This window comes from Bombina bombina, chromosome 3, assembly GCF_027579735.1.
Source record: "Bombina bombina isolate aBomBom1 chromosome 3, aBomBom1.pri, whole genome shotgun sequence".
NCBI classification, from domain to species: Eukaryota; Metazoa; Chordata; class Amphibia; order Anura; family Bombinatoridae; genus Bombina; species Bombina bombina.
In genome coordinates this window covers 351376602-351394893 of record NC_069501.1, presented here as the reverse complement: position 1 = coordinate 351394893, position 18292 = coordinate 351376602, and the positions used below count along the sequence as shown (strand labels likewise).

The window sequence follows — 18292 nt, the reverse complement described above, 5'->3', positions numbered from 1 at the left end:
TATGTTTGATGCTGAAAGAGAATGAAGCATATTAGATAATAAAAGTAAATTAGAAACTTTATTAAAATTGTATACTCTTTCTAAATCAAACAATATTATTGCCTCCAAATTTGGTGCACTAGTAGATATAGGGATACAAATTAAATAAATACATTACTACTTATGGATTATGTTTCATCTTGGTCTCTCATTACAAAGCAAGGGGACAATTACAAAGCAAGTATTGCTCCAAATTTGATGCACTAGTAGATATAGAGATAAACATGAAATAAATTCATAACATAATATAGCTAACTTGTTTGTTTTTTTGTCTTTTTTTGATAAATCTATTTGCACCATGTTTAAGGCATGTAATAGAAGTCCCACTCTCCACTTCGCACCAAATTCGACGCAACACTTTTCGCACAAAATTTGACGCAATACTCAAAAACAGCCCACAAACTAGTGAAATTTTCCACCACTTTTGATTGGGAAATGCATAATCACATGATTTATGACATCAGCCAATCTGATTTAAGTATACATTTTCTACTATCACTAACGCATCAAATTGCTTGATACTTGTGTCATTGGTCACTCAGTACTTGTAAGTGCCATTTGTTACATTATGTATTATACTATGAAAGTATGTATATGTGAAATTAGTATTAAAGTTAAACATTGATGATGACATTAGGACACACAGTGTAATATTTTAGACAATGATTTTAAAATTCAAATGATGTTTGATTCATTATAATCTTAAAGGGATATTTCAGCCAAAATTGGAAACCACATGGGTGCATTTCGGTATTGAACAGAAGCAATTTTGTAATATACATGCATTAGCAAAAATGCTTCTAATAAAAGCTATAGCTGTTTCAAAAGTGTATTTAAGTATGCACCGTGCACTAGCATTTTCAACACAGCACTTGCTCAGAGAGCCTAAGGTGCTTGTACCATCTGGTAATTACTCAATTTGTTTATTGTTGACATGATACAAGCCCCAGTGATGATCTGAGCAGCTGCAGTATTTAAAATGTGGGGGCAGTGACAATATCTAGTTATACTTAACATGCACGTGCAGAGAAAAATGTTAACACTAAAACAGTGATAACTTTTACTAGAATGTACATTGCAAATATGTTTCTATTTAAAGATGTAATTAATCTATGTGCATTTAAATTTTGACTGGAATGTCCCTTTAAACTGATAACTCAAAGGGATAGTCTACCTAACATTAAACTGTCATGAATCAGATACAGCAGAAATTAAAATCACCTCTTTACTGTCATGCTATTTTCAGTGTTTTTCTTCCTTCTCTTGAATTTCATTTTCATTAAGAAATGTAATCTTATATGCCAGCCCATTTTTTATCACCTGTGTAGGGGTGGTGTTTAAAACTAAACTGCAAACAGAAGGGGTTACACAGGTGCAGATAGAAAACTGGCCCAGCTCTTAAAATATCCATTGATTGCAAATAAATACATATGATACCCTGATTACATATACATATAGGGGTATAAATAAACACAGAGATATGAAAGACAACATTGTTTAGAACAAAAAAAGGAATTTAGGGACATGTAAATATGTTTGCAAAAGATTTCTGACATAACACATTTATATATGTGCAAAGCTATATGTACAAGTTCTAGCATTAATAATCATTTTAAAAAACAAAAAAAAACGTGAGATAGGCATATCATGATTTCTAGAAATACAAATACACATTAATTTATGTGAAAATATCAAATACCAGTTTTTTGGTACAACAAATATCTAGAAAATAACTTTATATGAGATATTATTGTTTGTTCAGGTATAAATATAGCTATTTCTTGGACATTAACAGATGAAAAAAATAAGATTAGCTTTAGAGAAATGTGCTTTTTCATTGACAGTAATGAAATGGTATAAATAAAGTTGGAAAAAACAGAATATCCGTGACATCGATGACTCTTATTTAGCAACAGTCCGATGCTTATCGCTCCGTACTTGATGCGCGTGTTTTTGACAGACTTTTTAATAAATAAGGCTGCCGTATGTAGATTCGTGGCAGCGATGTCTGGCGAGCATATTGACTCCAGCGAATGCGTCGAGATTGACGCAATGATAAATAAGCCCCTAAGTGTGTTTAGTTTTTCTCCGTGCCATTTGTACTGTTACCATTGTAATTTACTTTTACATATGATTAGATTAATACAAATAAATATATATTAATAAATAATAACAGCTGACGCACATAAATAACATTCCAAACGGATCATTTGATGTCAAATTCAGTGAGTATTAGGAAGTAGATTAAGAAAAGTAAAATAGTTAGGCATGTACAATAGTAGTCTTTAATAAATGTGTATCATAAAGATATAGTAGTTTCCAAAACTGCAGAATAAACTATGTCCTGGATAGATAAGTGTATAGTAACCCAACTATATAGCCCGGTAGGGGCATATTTTGGCTTAGGCAAACAAGGCCCTTGCTGAGAGCAGCAGATTGGAGGGTGGCAGCACCTTTTGAGTCTCTGTAGGGAGGGGAAAGTGACTTATCTAGTGCTAGCTGTCTGTATATATATATATATATATATATATATATATCTGTGCACACATGATAATTCAACCCACCTGGGTTTATGCAAGTGTTTTGCAAGCCAGGTGAACATGAAAAAAAAAGTCAAATTACACCCTGACCAAAAAATATTATGGTAAAAAAAGGCCTAAAACCTGAGGGGGTGTGATCAGCAAAATTTTGAGGGCCTAGGGCAGCACAAAACCTAAATACGCCACTGTAGCCCGGAGAAGAAACTATGTATAGTACTGATAATCAGCAAGCTTGTCGCTTCATAAGCTGCCATCATAACACACCTGTAGCAATAGTTAAAATCAATTTAGCATCCAGCACATCCAGAATAACACTCATCTATGTATAGCAGAATATAAGCTTTGATGACCTTATCTTGACTTAGACTAACAGAGCTGTTTTCATTGAGGTTAACGTTAGGTACAAGAATTTTAGGAACCAAATATTAATAAACAATTTTTTTGTTTTTGTTTTAATAGTCATGTAGCTCAAATCCCACTTTTATGCTATTAAACACCTGAAATATGGTCAGCAAAAAGTTTATTTAGGATTTATTAATGATTACTTAAAGGGATATTACACAGTAATTACATGCTAGATACAATGCTAAATTCTAAGCAAATATTTGCCTTAGAATAATATGTAGATATATTTGTACAGTTATATTAGATATTTAAATGCCGAAGTTATAAATGTTAAGGTTTTCTAACAGTTTGTTCCTTTTTCCTCCTTATATAATATCAAAAATGTAAAATATAAATCCAGTGTTGCAGAGTTACAATAGTTTAGTCATACTTGTATATCAATAAATATTAAACCACATCACACAGTCTTGACAGCATTTTGGTTCAAGTAATCTTTTCTAGCCCTTTTATGATGCGGTTAAGGGTTATTTATACCCTTTTAAACAGTTTATTTACATTATTATGAGTTGTCAGAAAATAAAAACAATTTTATGGCTTTGAGCTACAACTCATCAAGTAGCATACTGGCATTATTAAGAGTGGTCATGAGGCAAAACAATTTTATAACCTTGAGATAAAACACAAGTTTCATACTGGCATTATTAAGAGTGGTCATGAGGCAAACAATTTTATAACCTTGAGATAAAACACAAGTAGCATACTGGCATTATCAAGGGTGGCAATAGGCAAAATAATTATATAACCTTGAGATAAAATACAAGTAGCATATTGGCATTATTAAGAGTGGTCATGAGGCAAAACAATTTTATAACCTTGAGCTAAAACTCAACAAGTAGCATATTGACATTTTGTAATAGTGGCCATGAGACAAAAACAATTTTATAACCTTAAAGGGATACTAAACACAATTTATTTATTTATTTAATGATTCAGATAGAGCATGCAATTTTAAACAACTTTCTAATTTACTCCTATTATCAATTTTTCTTCGTTCTCTTTCTATCTTTATTTAAAAAGCAGGAGTGTAAAGCTTAGGAGACAGCCAATTTTTGGTTCAGAACCACCTGGATTACGCTTGCTTATTGGTGGCTAAATGTATTCGCCAATAAGCAAGCGTAACCCAGGTTCTGAACCAAAAATGGGCCAGCTCCTAAACATTCCTGCTTTTTAAATAGAGATAGCAAGAGAACAAAGAAAATTTGATAATAGGAGTAAATTAGAAAAGTTGCTCAAAATTGCGTGCTCTATCTGAATCATGAAAGGAACATTTTGGGTTTGTTATCCCTTTAAGTGGCAATACAAGAAGTTCATTTCACATTGGCATATAATGTTACTTGATTTTGTATTAATTTTAATTGAAATTAGTACAGGTGGCCCTTGTTTTACAACGTTTCAATTTACACCGTTTCAGAATAACAACCTTTTTTTCCAGTCATGTGACTGCTATTGAAAAGCATTGAGAAGCAGTGCATTTATTAATATAGCCAGTAGGTGGAGCTGTCCGCTTGTGTTGCAGCCAAGCAAGCTAAAATTAATCAGTTTAACCAGACCTGAGCTATCGAGCAGATTTCAAAGGAACAAGATCTTCCTGTCTATAAATCAGTCCATATTGGAATGCACAGAAATAACGGTTTGCAGAAAAATGCAAGTGAAGTCTGTGTTGTGTGATTATTTTATTAGGTTTATAATGCTGTTTAGCAAATGTTTTTGTTCATTTAACTTAGTTTAATTATATATTCTGTGTTGTGTGATTATTTTATTAGGTTTATAATGCTGTTTAGCATTTTAAGTCTTCATTTTAAACCTTAAAAAATAATGTATTAGGTGTTACTTTTGACAATTTTGAGAGGGGCCTAGAACCTATCTCCCTCACTTCCCATTGACTTACATTATAAACTGGGTTTCAATTTACAACAGTTTCAATTTACAACCATTCCTTCTGGAACCTAACCCCGGCGTAAACTGAGGGCTACCTGTATATGTATTAATCTATAACATAATAAAATATTTAAATAAAGTATTGTATTCATTAAGAAATTCAGTAAAGCATTTTCTCTTTCATTTGGAATAATTGCCTTTATTGATAAACTTCCTAAAAGCTAAATTATATAGCATTATGAACATGAATAAATGATGTGCCTGTAAGAGTTTAGCTTCTATAAAATGCCCTAATTTCTATACAGTAATGGACACTGACATGTGTTTTGCTGAGATCAATAGGGACAGATATAGATCAGACAATAAAAAAGATTTTGTGCAAGCAATGCTGTGTGGAAACCCTTTTAAATAATCTTATGTTCTAGACACCCTTTTATTGCCTGTTTTATATATGTCTCAAAATTTTCTCAGCAGGAGAGTGAGATAATGGGAAAACATAAGTTCAAACATGGAAGTGTCCATTGCGTTATAGAGACTTAGTGGAATTTAAAAAAACAACGATTTTCAGAGTTAAATTATAGGAAAGTGGGACAAAAGTATATTGCAAAGTTTTTTAACTACAAATAATTTACACATGTTATATTACAATCTCATCTAGTTTAATATCCCTTTAAGGACTAAAATTCCATAGAAAAGGAAGCCAAATACCACTCATATTAAAGGGATATTAAATATTTTGAGCTTGTAATATAAAATGTTTCATTATATTAGATGTAAAAATATTTAAGAATAGGGCTAGTTTACAAGTGGATCAAAATTTAAAGGGACACTGTACCCAAAAATTTTCTTTCGTGATTCAGATTGAGCATGAAATTTTAAGCAACTTTCTAATTTTCTCCTATTATAAAATTTTCTTCATTCTCTTAGTATCTTTATTTGAAATGCAAGAATGTAAGTTTAGATGCCCATTTTTGGTGAACAACCTGGGTTGTCCTTGCTGATTGGTGGATATCCACCAATAAAAAAGTGCTGTCCAGAGTACTGAACCCAAAAAAAGCTTAGAGAACGAAGAAAAATTGATAATAGGAGTAAATTAGAAAGTTGCTCAAAATTGCATGCTCTTTCTGAATTACAAAAGAAATTTTTTGGGTACAGTGTCCCTTTAATATGTGTATATAAACATATTAACAAATAAATATATATATATATATATATATATATATATATATATATACAGTTTGTATATAAGAATATACATATATATAACATATAGTTCCCATATATACACTATACTATACATACATATAGTAACACACCGTTCCCATAGACCGCAATGTAAAGACACTTTTTTTTTCTAATACCCCACATCCGCCACTTTTAAGTGCAGTTTTTTTTTTAAATTATTTATAATTATTACAGCCACTACACAATTTATTTTGGAGGCAATTGGGGGACATTTTAAAAATTAACCCTGGTACATTTTTTGAGCGCTAAATGCTACTCCCAGTTTGCAGTAGCAATAAATAGCCACTTGTAATGGCTGTTTTTTTATCACACGCCGTAATCAGGCGAATTAGCCCATTTACGGGCACACAATAAATGAGCACTTCACTCTAATTTAGCCCTTAATGTTGCTTTTTAATTGAGTTGCAGCTTTCCACCTGGAATAAAAAGTGGGACATATCCAATAATCCAAAGAAGATCAACTTTCAAATAAAACCAAGTCATTTGCGATGGGTTGCACTGCCTTTAAGCAAAGAACAAACAGTTTTATTCTAAATATAATTATGGTTTATTGGTGCTCTTTAAGCTACATTCTAATAAGCCCATCATAAATTAAAGGGACAGTAAAGTCTTCATGATTCAGATAGAGCATGCAATTAAAAAAAAACCTTTCCAATTTACTTCTGTTATCTAATTTGCTTTGTTCTCCTAGTATCTTTTGTTGACAATCAAACCAGGGTGGACTCAGGTGCAACAATGCCCTACTGTGAGCTTTCTGCTGATTGGTGGCTGCGTGTATATGTCTGTTGTTATTAGCTCACCTGATCAGCGAGCTACCATTAGTGCTACCAGTAGACACTCCTTCAACAAGAGATACCAAGAGAGTGGAGCAAATTTAGGAAAATAAGTAAACGGAAACATTGTTTTAAATTGTATGTTCTATCTGAATCATAAAAAAAAGAATCATTTGGGGTTTGAAGTCTGTTCAAGCCTGTTTAAATGATGCAGTGTCCATGGGAAACTCCATCTAGTGGTATTTTTATGTAATACATGCATTAAACATTTCAGGACACCCAGTATCCGTACATTAATAAATGTATTGCAAGAATGTACAATTTCTTTAGCCATTAAATATCACTTTTCAAATGCATTTATTTTTTATTTATTTATTTTTCACTTGATATTCTTATGTGTTATATATATCCGTTCTCAATATTTGTCCAGGATATTCTATTTTTTTTTAGAAAGTTCCTAAAATTTAAATAATATTACTACATTAGCTCAGTGGGAAAAAATTAGAATGACCAGAGATGCCCTGGAGGGCCATACCTAAACATGCATTATTCAGGCCACATTTTTTTTTTTAAATAATCTAAGCTTTTTTTTTAATAAAAAAAAAAAAAGAATTGTCAAATCACCGCCAGTTTCCCTTTTCCAATCTTTTTTTCCAAGCACAAACAATATATGGAAGGTGATTCTGGATTTTCTAATTAAATAATGGGAAAATATGGCTAAACACGCAACCCCCCCCCTGACTTTCCATGAGTATTATCATGGTGTTTCACTGAAGCAAAATAAATGTTTATGTGGCTAAAGGGAAAGTAAAATATGATGGCTAATTTATTAAGTATTGATGAGGATGGCCAAATGTGAAAGTAGTTAAAATTGTATGCTCTGTCTAAATCACACATTAAAAATATTGGGGTTCATGTCCATTTAACCAGGGCCGGTGTTAATAGAAGCAGACTAAACGACTGCCTAAAGTGCACAACATATTTTTTTTATTATTTGTTTATTAATATTTTTTGCTGCTTAAAACTTTTTTGTATGAGCTATATATGGGGGAATAACGGCTTGAATGGAAGGGAGCTCCACTGAAACATAGGGAGGCAGAGAGTACAGATCAGCCAGAACAACTGTAAGCATCTGGCTAAAATATCACACTGTACAGCCCCTGCACCCTCTGCAAACCTTATCAGCTTTAATAAGAACCCAGGGGCGGAACTACCGGAACTACCATTGGTGCAGCAGGTGTAGTGGCACCAGGTGCTTCGTGCAGTTATTATTCAAAAAAATGAAAGATGCTCATTTTTTTTTCTATTAAAGGCAACATAGATTTTATTTTAGGGGCAATTGGGAGAGATTTTTTAAAATGAACCAGAGATCTGATCTTAATTTTCGGAGCGCAAAATGCTACTACAAGCTTACAGAAGCGTTAACCAGCCACTTGTAATGGCTGGTTATTTATCGTGCACCCTTAAATGGGTGAATTTGCCTGTTTACGGTAGCACAATAAAATAGCGCTCCACTTTTAATCTAGCCCATTGTCCATTCATAATAATCCCTCTATGCTTCTGAATTTATGTCATACATATGCTATTTTGTGTATTATAATGTGGTACACATTATTTTGCATGCTTCTTTACCTTTAACAATTTGCTGCAATACCTGGTGCATTTATGTTAAACATAATTTTCTCTTAACACTTTAAACAGTAATATTTAAATGGATAGTACACTGTATCATTGTTTCCAATGATCAGTCATACCAGCTGTAGAGTATAAAATGTAAGAGAATTTGCTTCTTTAGGTTTATTTGTTGTATATGAAATAACTGATTTTGTTCTTTGAAACTACAATCCATTAAAATGTGTTGAGCTTGCAGAGAAATCAGATCCCCTTATTTTATCACTTTCTGTACACAAATGCTTCTTTATATTATCTCTGTCTGTATACTAAAGCCCAAAGCTTAGAACAATTGAAAATTGACGTTGTATTACTTATCACTCCTAACAACCAATGAGAGTGTAATTTCTACTTAAAGGGACATAAAACTGCTGAACACAACTACAAAAGAATAGTTGCTACTCACTATGGCCTAGATTTGGAGTTCGGCGGTAGCCGTCAAAACCAGCGTTAGAGGCTCCTAACGCTGGTTTTGGCCGCCCGCTGGTATTTGGAGTCAGTGATTAAAGGGTCTAACGCTCACTTTTCAGCCGCGACTTTTCCATACCGCAGATCCCCCTACGCCATTTGCGTATCCTATCTTTTCAATGGGATCTTTCTAATGCCGGTATTTAGAGTCGTTTCTGAAGTGAGCGTTAGAGCTCTAACGACAAAATTCCAGCCGCCTGAAAATAGCAGGAGTTAAGAGCTTTCTGGCTAACGCCGGTTTATAAAGCTCTTAACTACTGTACCCTAAAGTACACTAACACCCATAAACTACCTATGTACCCCTAAACCGAGCTCCCCCCACATCGCCGCCACTCGATTAAAATTTTTAACCCCTAATCTGCCGACCGCCACCTACGTTATACTTATGTACCCCTAATCTGCTGCCCCTAACCCCGCCGACCCCTGTATTACATTTATTAACCCCTAACCTGCCCCCCACAACGTCGCCGCCAGCTACTTAAAATAAATAACCCCTAATCTTCCGACCGCAAAGCGCCGCCACCTACGTTATCCCTATGTACCCCTAATCTGCTACCCCTAACACCGCCGACCCCTATATTATATTTATTAACCCCTAATCTGCCCCCCTCAACGTCGCCGACACCTGCCTACACTTATTAACCCCTAATCTGCCGAGCGGACCTGAGCGCTACTATAATAAAGTTATTAACCCCTAACCCGCCTCACTAACCCTATCATAAATAGTATTAACCCCTAATCTGCCCTCCCTAACATCGCTGACACCTACCTTCAATTATTAACCCCTAATCTGACGACCGGAGCTGACCGCTATTCTAATAAATGGATTAACCCCTAAAGCTAAGTCTAACCCTAACACTAACACCCCCCTAACTTAAATATAATTTACATCTAACGAAATTAATTAACTCTTATTAAATAAATGATTCCTATTTAAAGCTAAATACTTACCTGTAAAATAAATCCTAATATAGCTACAATATAAATTATAATTATATTATAGCTATTTTAGGATTAATATTTATTTTACAGGCAACTTTGTAATTATTTTAACCAGGTACAATAGCTATTAAATAGTTAAGAACTATTTAATAGTTACCTAGTTAAAATAATAACAAATTTACCTGTAAAATAAATCCTAACCTAAGATATAATTAAACCTAACACTACCCTATCAATAAATTAATTAAATAAACTACCTACAATTACCTACAATTAACCTAACACTACACTATCAATAAATTAATTAAACACAATTCCTACAAATAAATACAATTAAATAAACTAACTAAAGTACAAAAAATAAAAAAGAACTAAGTTACAAAAAATAATAAAATATTTACAAACATAAGAAAAATATTACAACAATTTTAAACTAATTACACCTACTCTAAGCCCCCTAATAAAATAACAAAGCCCCCCAAAATAAAAAATTCCCTACCCTATTCTAAATTAAAAAAGTTACAAGCTCTTTTACCTTACCAGCCCTGAACAGGGCCCTTTGCGGGGCATGCCCCAAGGATTTCAGCTCTTTTGCCTGTAAAAAAAAACATACCATACCCCCCCCCCCCCAACATTACAACCCACCACCCACATAACCCTAATCTAACCCAAACCCCCCTTAAATAAACCTAACACTAAGCCCCTGAAGATCTTCCTACCTTGTCTTCACCATACCAGGTTCACCGATCCGTCCTGGCTCCAACATCTTCATCCAACCCAAGCGGGGGTTGGCGATCCATCATCCGGTGCTGAAGAGGTCCAGAAGAGGCTCCAAAGTCTTCCTCCTATCCGGCAAGAAGAGGACATCCGGACCGGCAAACATCTTCTCCAAGCGGCATCTTCAATCTTCTTCCATCCGGTGCGGAGCGGGTCCATCTTGAAGCAGGCGACGCGGATCCATCCTCTTCTTCCGTTGTCTCCCGACGAATGACGGTTCCTTTAAGGGACGTCATCCAAGATGGCGTCCCTCGAATTCTGATTGGCTGATAGGATTCTATCAGCCAATCGGAATTAAGGTAGGAATTTTCTGATTGGCTGATGGAATCAGCCAATCAGAATCAAGTTCAATCCGATTGGCTGATCCAATCAGCCAATCAGATTGAGCTCGCATTCTATTGGCTGTTCCGATCAGCCAATAGAATGCGAGCTCAATCTGATTGGCTGATTGGATCAGCCAATCGGATTGAACTTGATTCTGATTGGCTGATTCCATCAGCCAATCAGAAAATTCCTACCTTAATTCCGATTGGCTGATAGAATCCTATCAGCCAATCAGAATTCGAGGGACGCCATCTTGGATGACGTCCCTTAAAGGAACCGTCATTCGTCGGGAGACAACGGAAGAAGAGGATGGATCCGCGTCGCCTGCTTCAAGATGGACCCGCTCCGCACCGGATGGAAGAAGATTGAAGATGCCGCTTGGAGAAGATGTTTGCCGGTCCGGATGTCCTCTTCTTGCCGGATAGGAGGAAGACTTTGGAGCCTCTTCTGGACTCTTCAGCACCGGATGATGGATCGCCAACCCCCGCTTGGGTTGGATGAAGATGTTGGAGCCAGGACGGATCGGTGAACCTGGTATGGTGAAGACAAGGTAGGAAGATCTTCAGGGGCTTAGTGTTAGGTTTATTTAAGGGGGGTTTGGGTTAGATTAGGGGTATGTGGGTGGTGGGTTGTAATGTTGGGGGGGGGGTATGGTATGTTTTTTTTTACAGGCAAAAGAGCTGAAATCCTTGGGGCATGCCCCGCAAAGGGCCCTGTTCAGGGCTGGTAAGGTAAAAGAGCTTGTAACTTTTTTAATTTAGAATAGGGTAGGGAATTTTTTATTTTGGGGGGCTTTGTTATTTTATTAGGGGGCTTAGAGTAGGTGTAATTAGTTTAAAATTGTTGTAATATTTTTCTTATGTTTGTAAATATTTTATTATTTTTTGTAACTTAGTTCTTTTTTATTTTTTGTACTTTAGTTAGTTTATTTAATTGTATTTATTTGTAGGAATTGTGTTTAATTAATTTATTGATAGTGTAGTGTTAGGTTAATTGTAGGTAATTGTAGGTAGTTTATTTAATTAATTTATTGATAGGGTAGTGTTAGGTTTAATTATATCTTAGGTTAGGATTTTTATTATTTTAACTAGGTAACTATTAAATAGTTCTTAACTATTTAATAGCTATTGTACCTGGTTAAAATAATTACAAAGTTGCCTGTAAAATAAATATTAATCCTAAAATAGCTATAATATAATTATAATTTATATTGTAGCTATATTAGGATTTATTTTACAGGTAAGTATTTAGCTTTAAATAGGAATAATTTATTTAATAAGAGTTAATTAATTTCGTTAGATGTAAATTATATTTAAGTTAGGGGGGTGTTAGTGTTAGGGTTAGACTTAGCTTTAGGGGTTAATCCATTTATTAGAATAGCGGTCAGCTCCGGTCGTCAGATTAGGGGTTAATAATTGAAGGTAGGTGTCGGCGATGTTAGGGAGGGCAGATTAGGGGTTAATACTATTTATGATAGGGTTAGTGAGGCGGGTTAGGGGTTAATAACTTTATTATAGTAGCGCTCAGGTCCGCTCGGCAGATTAGGGGTTAATAAGTGTAGGCAGGTGTCGGCGACGTTGAGGGGGACAGATTAGGGGTTAATAAATATAATATAGGGGTCGGCGGTGTTAGGGGTAGCAGATTAGGGGTACATAGGGATAACGTAGGTGGCGGCGCTTTGCGGTCGGAAGATTAGGGGTTATTTATTTTAAGTAGCTGGCGGCGACGTTGTGGGGGGCAGATTAGGGGTTAATAAATATAATATAGGGGTCGGCGATGTTAGGGCAGCAGATTAGGGGTACATAGGGATAACGTAGGTTGCGGCGGTTTACGGAGCGGCAGATTAGGGGTTAAAAAAAATATGCAGGGGTCAGCGATAGCGGGGGCGGCAGATTAGGGGTTAATAAGTGTAAGGTTAGGGGTGTTTAGACTCGGGGTACATGTTATGGTGTTAGGTGCAGACGTAGGAAGTGTTTCCCCATAGGAAACAATGGGGCTGCGTTAGGAGCTGAACGCTGCTTTTTTGCAGGTGTTAGGTTTTTTTTCAGCTCAAACAGCCCCATTGTTTCCTATGGGAGAATCGTGCACGAGCACGTTTTTGAGGCCGGCCGCGTCCGTAAGCAACTCTGGTATCGAGAGTTGCATTTGCGGTAAAAATGCTCTACGCTCCTTTTTTGGAGCCTAACGCAGCATTTGTTTAAACTCTCGATACCAGAGTTAAATTTATGGTGCGGCCAGAAAAAAGCCCGCGGAGCGTTAACAGCCCTTTTACCGCCGAACTCCAAATCTAGGCCTATGTTATTGCATTTCTTCCTGTTCCTGCAGCTCTTTTGAAATCCGTTCTCCTGTTTAAATAGCTTAAAGGGACATGAAACCTAAAATGTTTCTTTCATAATTTAGGTAGAACATAAATTTTTAAACAACTTTGCAGTTTACTTCTATTATCAAATTTGTTTAATTCTCTTTGTATCATTTGTTCAAGGAGCAGCAATGCACTATTGGTTTCTAACTGAACACATGGGTGAGCCAATGACAATTAGTATAAATATGCAGCTACCAATCAGCCGCTAGAACCTAGGTTCTTTGATGCTCCTGAGCTTTCCTAGATAAACATTTCAACAAAGGATAACGAGAACAAAGCAAATAGAATAATAGAAGTACATTGGAAAGTTGTTTAAAATTGTATGCGCTGTCTAAATCATGAATGTCTAATTATGACTTTACTTTCCCTTTAATGGTACCAGATACTGAAGCTCCGCCTCTTTGTACTGGGCACCGCCATCTTGGAGCTCAGGTATTTTCACAGCCTGTGACAGAAGCTGTGCAAATTCACAGATCAGTAATATTGCCAGGTTTTTTTACAGCTGTAATATTTGCCTGGAGTGCATTAAACTTCCTGTATTCTTTACATATTTTGCATTTCTTACACAGATTTACAGTTGCATGAAACATATTTAAAAAAAAAATACACTCAACGATAATATAGAGCAATGCAGCCACTGCAAAAATGTACAGCTTGTATCATGCACCCTAACCTGGAGCACATTATACAGTTGTCAAAAAGTTGACCTCATTGATATGTAAATGCACGCTGCTTCTGTCACATGTGAAAATACCTGGGCTCCAAGATGGCAGCCCCCAATACAAACAGAGGGAGCTTCACCATCAGACAACATTTCAGAGAGCTGCAGCAACAGCAGGGAAAGCAATAGCATAGTGAGTAGTAACCATTCTACAGTAGTTGTGCCCAGCAGTTTAATGGCCCTTTAAAGGGACACTAAACCCAATTTTTTTCTTTAATGATTTAAATAGAACATGCATTTTTAAGCAACTTCTAATTTACTCCTATTGTCAAATTTTCTTCGTTCTCTTGCTATCTTTATATAAAAAGCCGGCCCATTTCTGGTTGAGAACCTGGGTTATGCTTGCTAATTGGTTTGCTAACTGTATCCACCAATAGGCAAGCGATATTCATGGTGCTGAACCTAAAATGGGCCGGCTACTAAGCTTTAAATTCCTACTTTTTAAATAAAGATAGCAAGAGAACAAATAAAAATTGATTGTAGGAGTAAATTAGAAAGTTGCTTAAAACTGCATGCTCTATCTGAATCATTAAAGAAAAATGTGGGTTTAGTGTCCCTTTAAATATAGAAACTTTCAGCTATTTCAAATTCTGAAATAAAGGTAAAGGAGCTATTTTAATACACTCCAGCAGGTAAAATGGATTATTGTGAACAAATTAAGGCGGGGGGGTTGGTACACTGTCCCTTTAATTGTATCACCTTCTTTGGTAAATATAAGACGTGATGATTATCTGAATTAGAGACGTTTTTAAAATAATAATTATAGAGTATGCTTTTAAATTCACACTTTACTTGGTCCAAGCATGATATAAGCTCTTGAAATGCTTCCAATAGATTCTGTGTAGCTTGTGTCATTGTTTTAGAAACATAGAAGGGGCCTGTAGATAAGAGCCAAAATGCCCACCAAGTGTACCCGTATTACGTTACTTTTTTCTTAGGGTAGCCTTATGCATGTTCCAGGCATTTTTTAATTATTTTACAGTCCTTGTGATTGCCATCTCTATCGAAAGTTTATTCTATGAATCCACCACCCTTTCTGTAAAAAAAAATCTTCCTCACATTTCTCCTGCATCTGCTACCCTCTAATTTAAGATTGTGACCCCTTGTTTTGGTATTTCTTTTTTTGTGGAAAATGCTTTCAGCTTCACTTAATTAAGTCTTGTCATATATTTGAATGTTTCTACAATTTCACCTCTTTCCTTTCTCTTCTCTAAATTATACATTTTAAGATCATAGAGTCTTTCTTTGTACATTTCATTTATTACCATTCTAGTAGCACTCTTTTTGACATTTTCTAGATATGGTCTACAGAACTGTTCTCAATTTTTGAGTGATCTGTAAAGTTGTATAAGAACTCTGCTATTTCTGCTACTAATTCATTTCTCAATGCAACCAAGTATTTGGCTTACTGGCTGCATTTTCTACCATTTTTTAAATAATCTGAAATAATAATTCCCAAGTAGCATTACAGCCAGTAATGTACCATTGAGTCTTTAATTTCCATTTATGTTTTTGGATCCTATATGCATAATTTTGCTCTTGGTAATATTAAATTTTAGATCCCATTTATTTGCCCTTTTTTTTTTTTTTTATATCACTGCATTTGATCCCCTACTTTTGTATCATCCACAAACAAGCACACATTCGCCTGGAGTCAATTTCCAATATCACTGTTGTACATAACTGACCCTTGGAGAACACCATTAGTAACTGACCGCTTATTTGAATGTACTCCATTAATTGAAACCCTCTGCCTTCTATCATTTAATCAGCATTCTACCCAGTTAACAATCTTAGTATCTACTCCAAGGTAAAACATTTTAGGAATAAGTTTGATGTGTTGAACAGTGTCAAACGCTTTGCTAAAGTCTACATATGCTAAATCTATGGCTCCTTCCTGGTCTATTAATACAGTTAGATGGTCAAACAAAATAAATTATTATTAGTCTGACATGATGTACCAGCATTGAAACCATGCCATCCTTTGTGTTTTTACCCTGTACGTCCTCAGGGGTTTCAAGCAGTGGAAGCGATCATGATTGCTTCCAGCCTCTTTCAAGGTATAGCAGTGATGCCTCGGTATTGAGGCATCACTGCAGTACCTTTTTTAGCCACTAATGCAGAGGGAGCCACTCTGTGGCCCTCTCTGCATCGGCCGTCGATGGTGCAGATCGTTGGTGGCTGGGAGCAGCAGCAAGGAGGCGGGTCTGCGGCCCATTGATGGTTCCTTCTAGTTCCTTTGTCTCCACATGTGCGCTCGAGACGGTGGAAGCTCGCGGGGGGCGTGCACGCACGCCACATCTACCATCATTTAAGAAAATGTATGGGAAGGATGGCGAGGGAGGGGGCATCTGGGATGTTGGTAAAGGGATCTGGGAGGTGGAGGGAGGAAGGGTATTGGGGGGGCAGCTACACTACAGAAAATACTTTATTTGAAATAAAAAAATAAAAAAAAATGTATCTGGGCAAACTGGGTACTGGCAGATAAACTCAGGACAAAATTTAGAAACTATTTATCATGGGAGTTTTTTGGTGGTTTTAGATGTGTAACAGATTTTTGGGGTCAAAGTTAGAAAAAGTGTATTTAAAAAAAAAATAAAAAATAAATTTCATCATATTTTATCATTTGTTTATAGTAAATTATAAGATATAATGAAAATAATGGTATATTTAGAAAGTCCAATTAATAAAGAGAAAAACTGTATATAATATGTGTGGGTACAGTAAATGAGTAAGAGGAAAATTATAGCTAAACACAAACACCACAAAAATGTAAAAACAGCCCTGGTCCTTGAAAAAATAGTCTGGTCACTAAGGGGTTAAGTTGTTTATCTGAAGGTAAGACACAAGTATTACCATTAAAATAGTTGACATTCATTTCCCTTCAATTGAGGTCAAACTGGCTGGTCTATAGTTAGCAGGATCTTCTTTACCACCCTTTTTATGAATAAGGACAACATTAACAATTTCCACTCTTAGTAGCTATCTTGGATCAAAGATCTCTTAGGACCCTTGGATGAATATTATCTAGACCCACAGACTAATTTACTTTTATTTTTGATAAAGTCTTTGAAATCTCTTCCTCTGTAGGAAGAAAACCCATTATTTAAAGTGAATGTCAAGTTAAAGAGATTACCTAAAGTGAAACGATAGCAGTTAAGAAATGAATGAGAGTTTAATTCATGAAATGGTTAATATATACTTATCCTCAGAGATATTTCACTATAAATGCTATACGGATAATAGCTGAAGCTCCAGTCGCCATTTTCAGCATTTGATTGACAGATGACTCATCAGCAATCAACTAAACGCTATCATTTCACTTTAGGTAATCGCTTTAAATTGACATTCACTCAATATAATTTCACTATCTTTACAATTGTGAAGACTAAACACAAGTAATTATTTAGACAGTTTACTATGTGTTTATCTTCTACTACTCTTATCATCATCAGTCTTGAGTCTTATTACCCCTCCCTTAGTTTTTCTTTTTTCACCAATATATCTAAAGAAGGTTTTGTCACTATTTTTTTTATATATTAATTAAAAAAAAGCACCACCTGTGAGTTGTATCACTTGAATCATTCAATATGGGTCAATTATGGCCAAAAGTACAATCTCACTTGGTAAAGAAAATATACTTAAACCTCTTTTCTTTTTTCTTTTTTTTTACAGGTAGTTGCACAGTGCGATGGGAAAACCGGACCATATATTGTGTTGTCAACGTGTTTGCAGTAGCCATACATTTGTAGTTGTTGGCAGAGAAAAAACGAAACCTATGCACACTTTAAACCTTATAAATAAAAGTATATCGGACTCTCATGAGGAACTCCTTGTACTGGTCTTAACAAACATGGGAAACTCAGCTGACTTTTTAAAAAACAAGATAAAGTACAATTTATTTCTTGCAACTGAATTCCTTTGATAACAACCAACTGCCTTAGCTTGCTCTGTCATGGTTTATCCTTGCACTAAAGATAGCTTCCTCTCTCACGTTATAATGCGCTTCCAAATATGCAGCTCCTCAGGAAAATAATCTGTAAACCAATGGAATAAGAATCTGATTAAAACACAAAATAATGGCACATTGTATGGATATCATCTTGATTATATAATTTATATTATTTTAAACTAATAGTTAACATAA

The 18292-nt window shown here is 35.3% G+C and overlaps 1 protein-coding gene across 2 annotated transcripts in view; it reads left to right on the top strand.

Moving 5' to 3' along the window:
* The window catches only part of DYNLT3 (dynein light chain Tctex-type 3), an 83771-nt gene extending 65804 nt beyond the window's left edge, over nucleotides 1–17967 (top strand). For both annotated transcript variants that reach the window (XM_053704627.1, XM_053704626.1), the window contains one exon: nucleotides 17821–17967. In XM_053704627.1, the coding sequence (XP_053560602.1) occupies nucleotides 17821–17897 (77 nt within the window). In that variant the 3' untranslated portion in view covers nucleotides 17898–17967. The remainder of the gene's footprint in view (nucleotides 1–17820) is intronic.
* The last annotated feature ends 325 nt before the right edge of the window (nucleotides 17968–18292 follow it).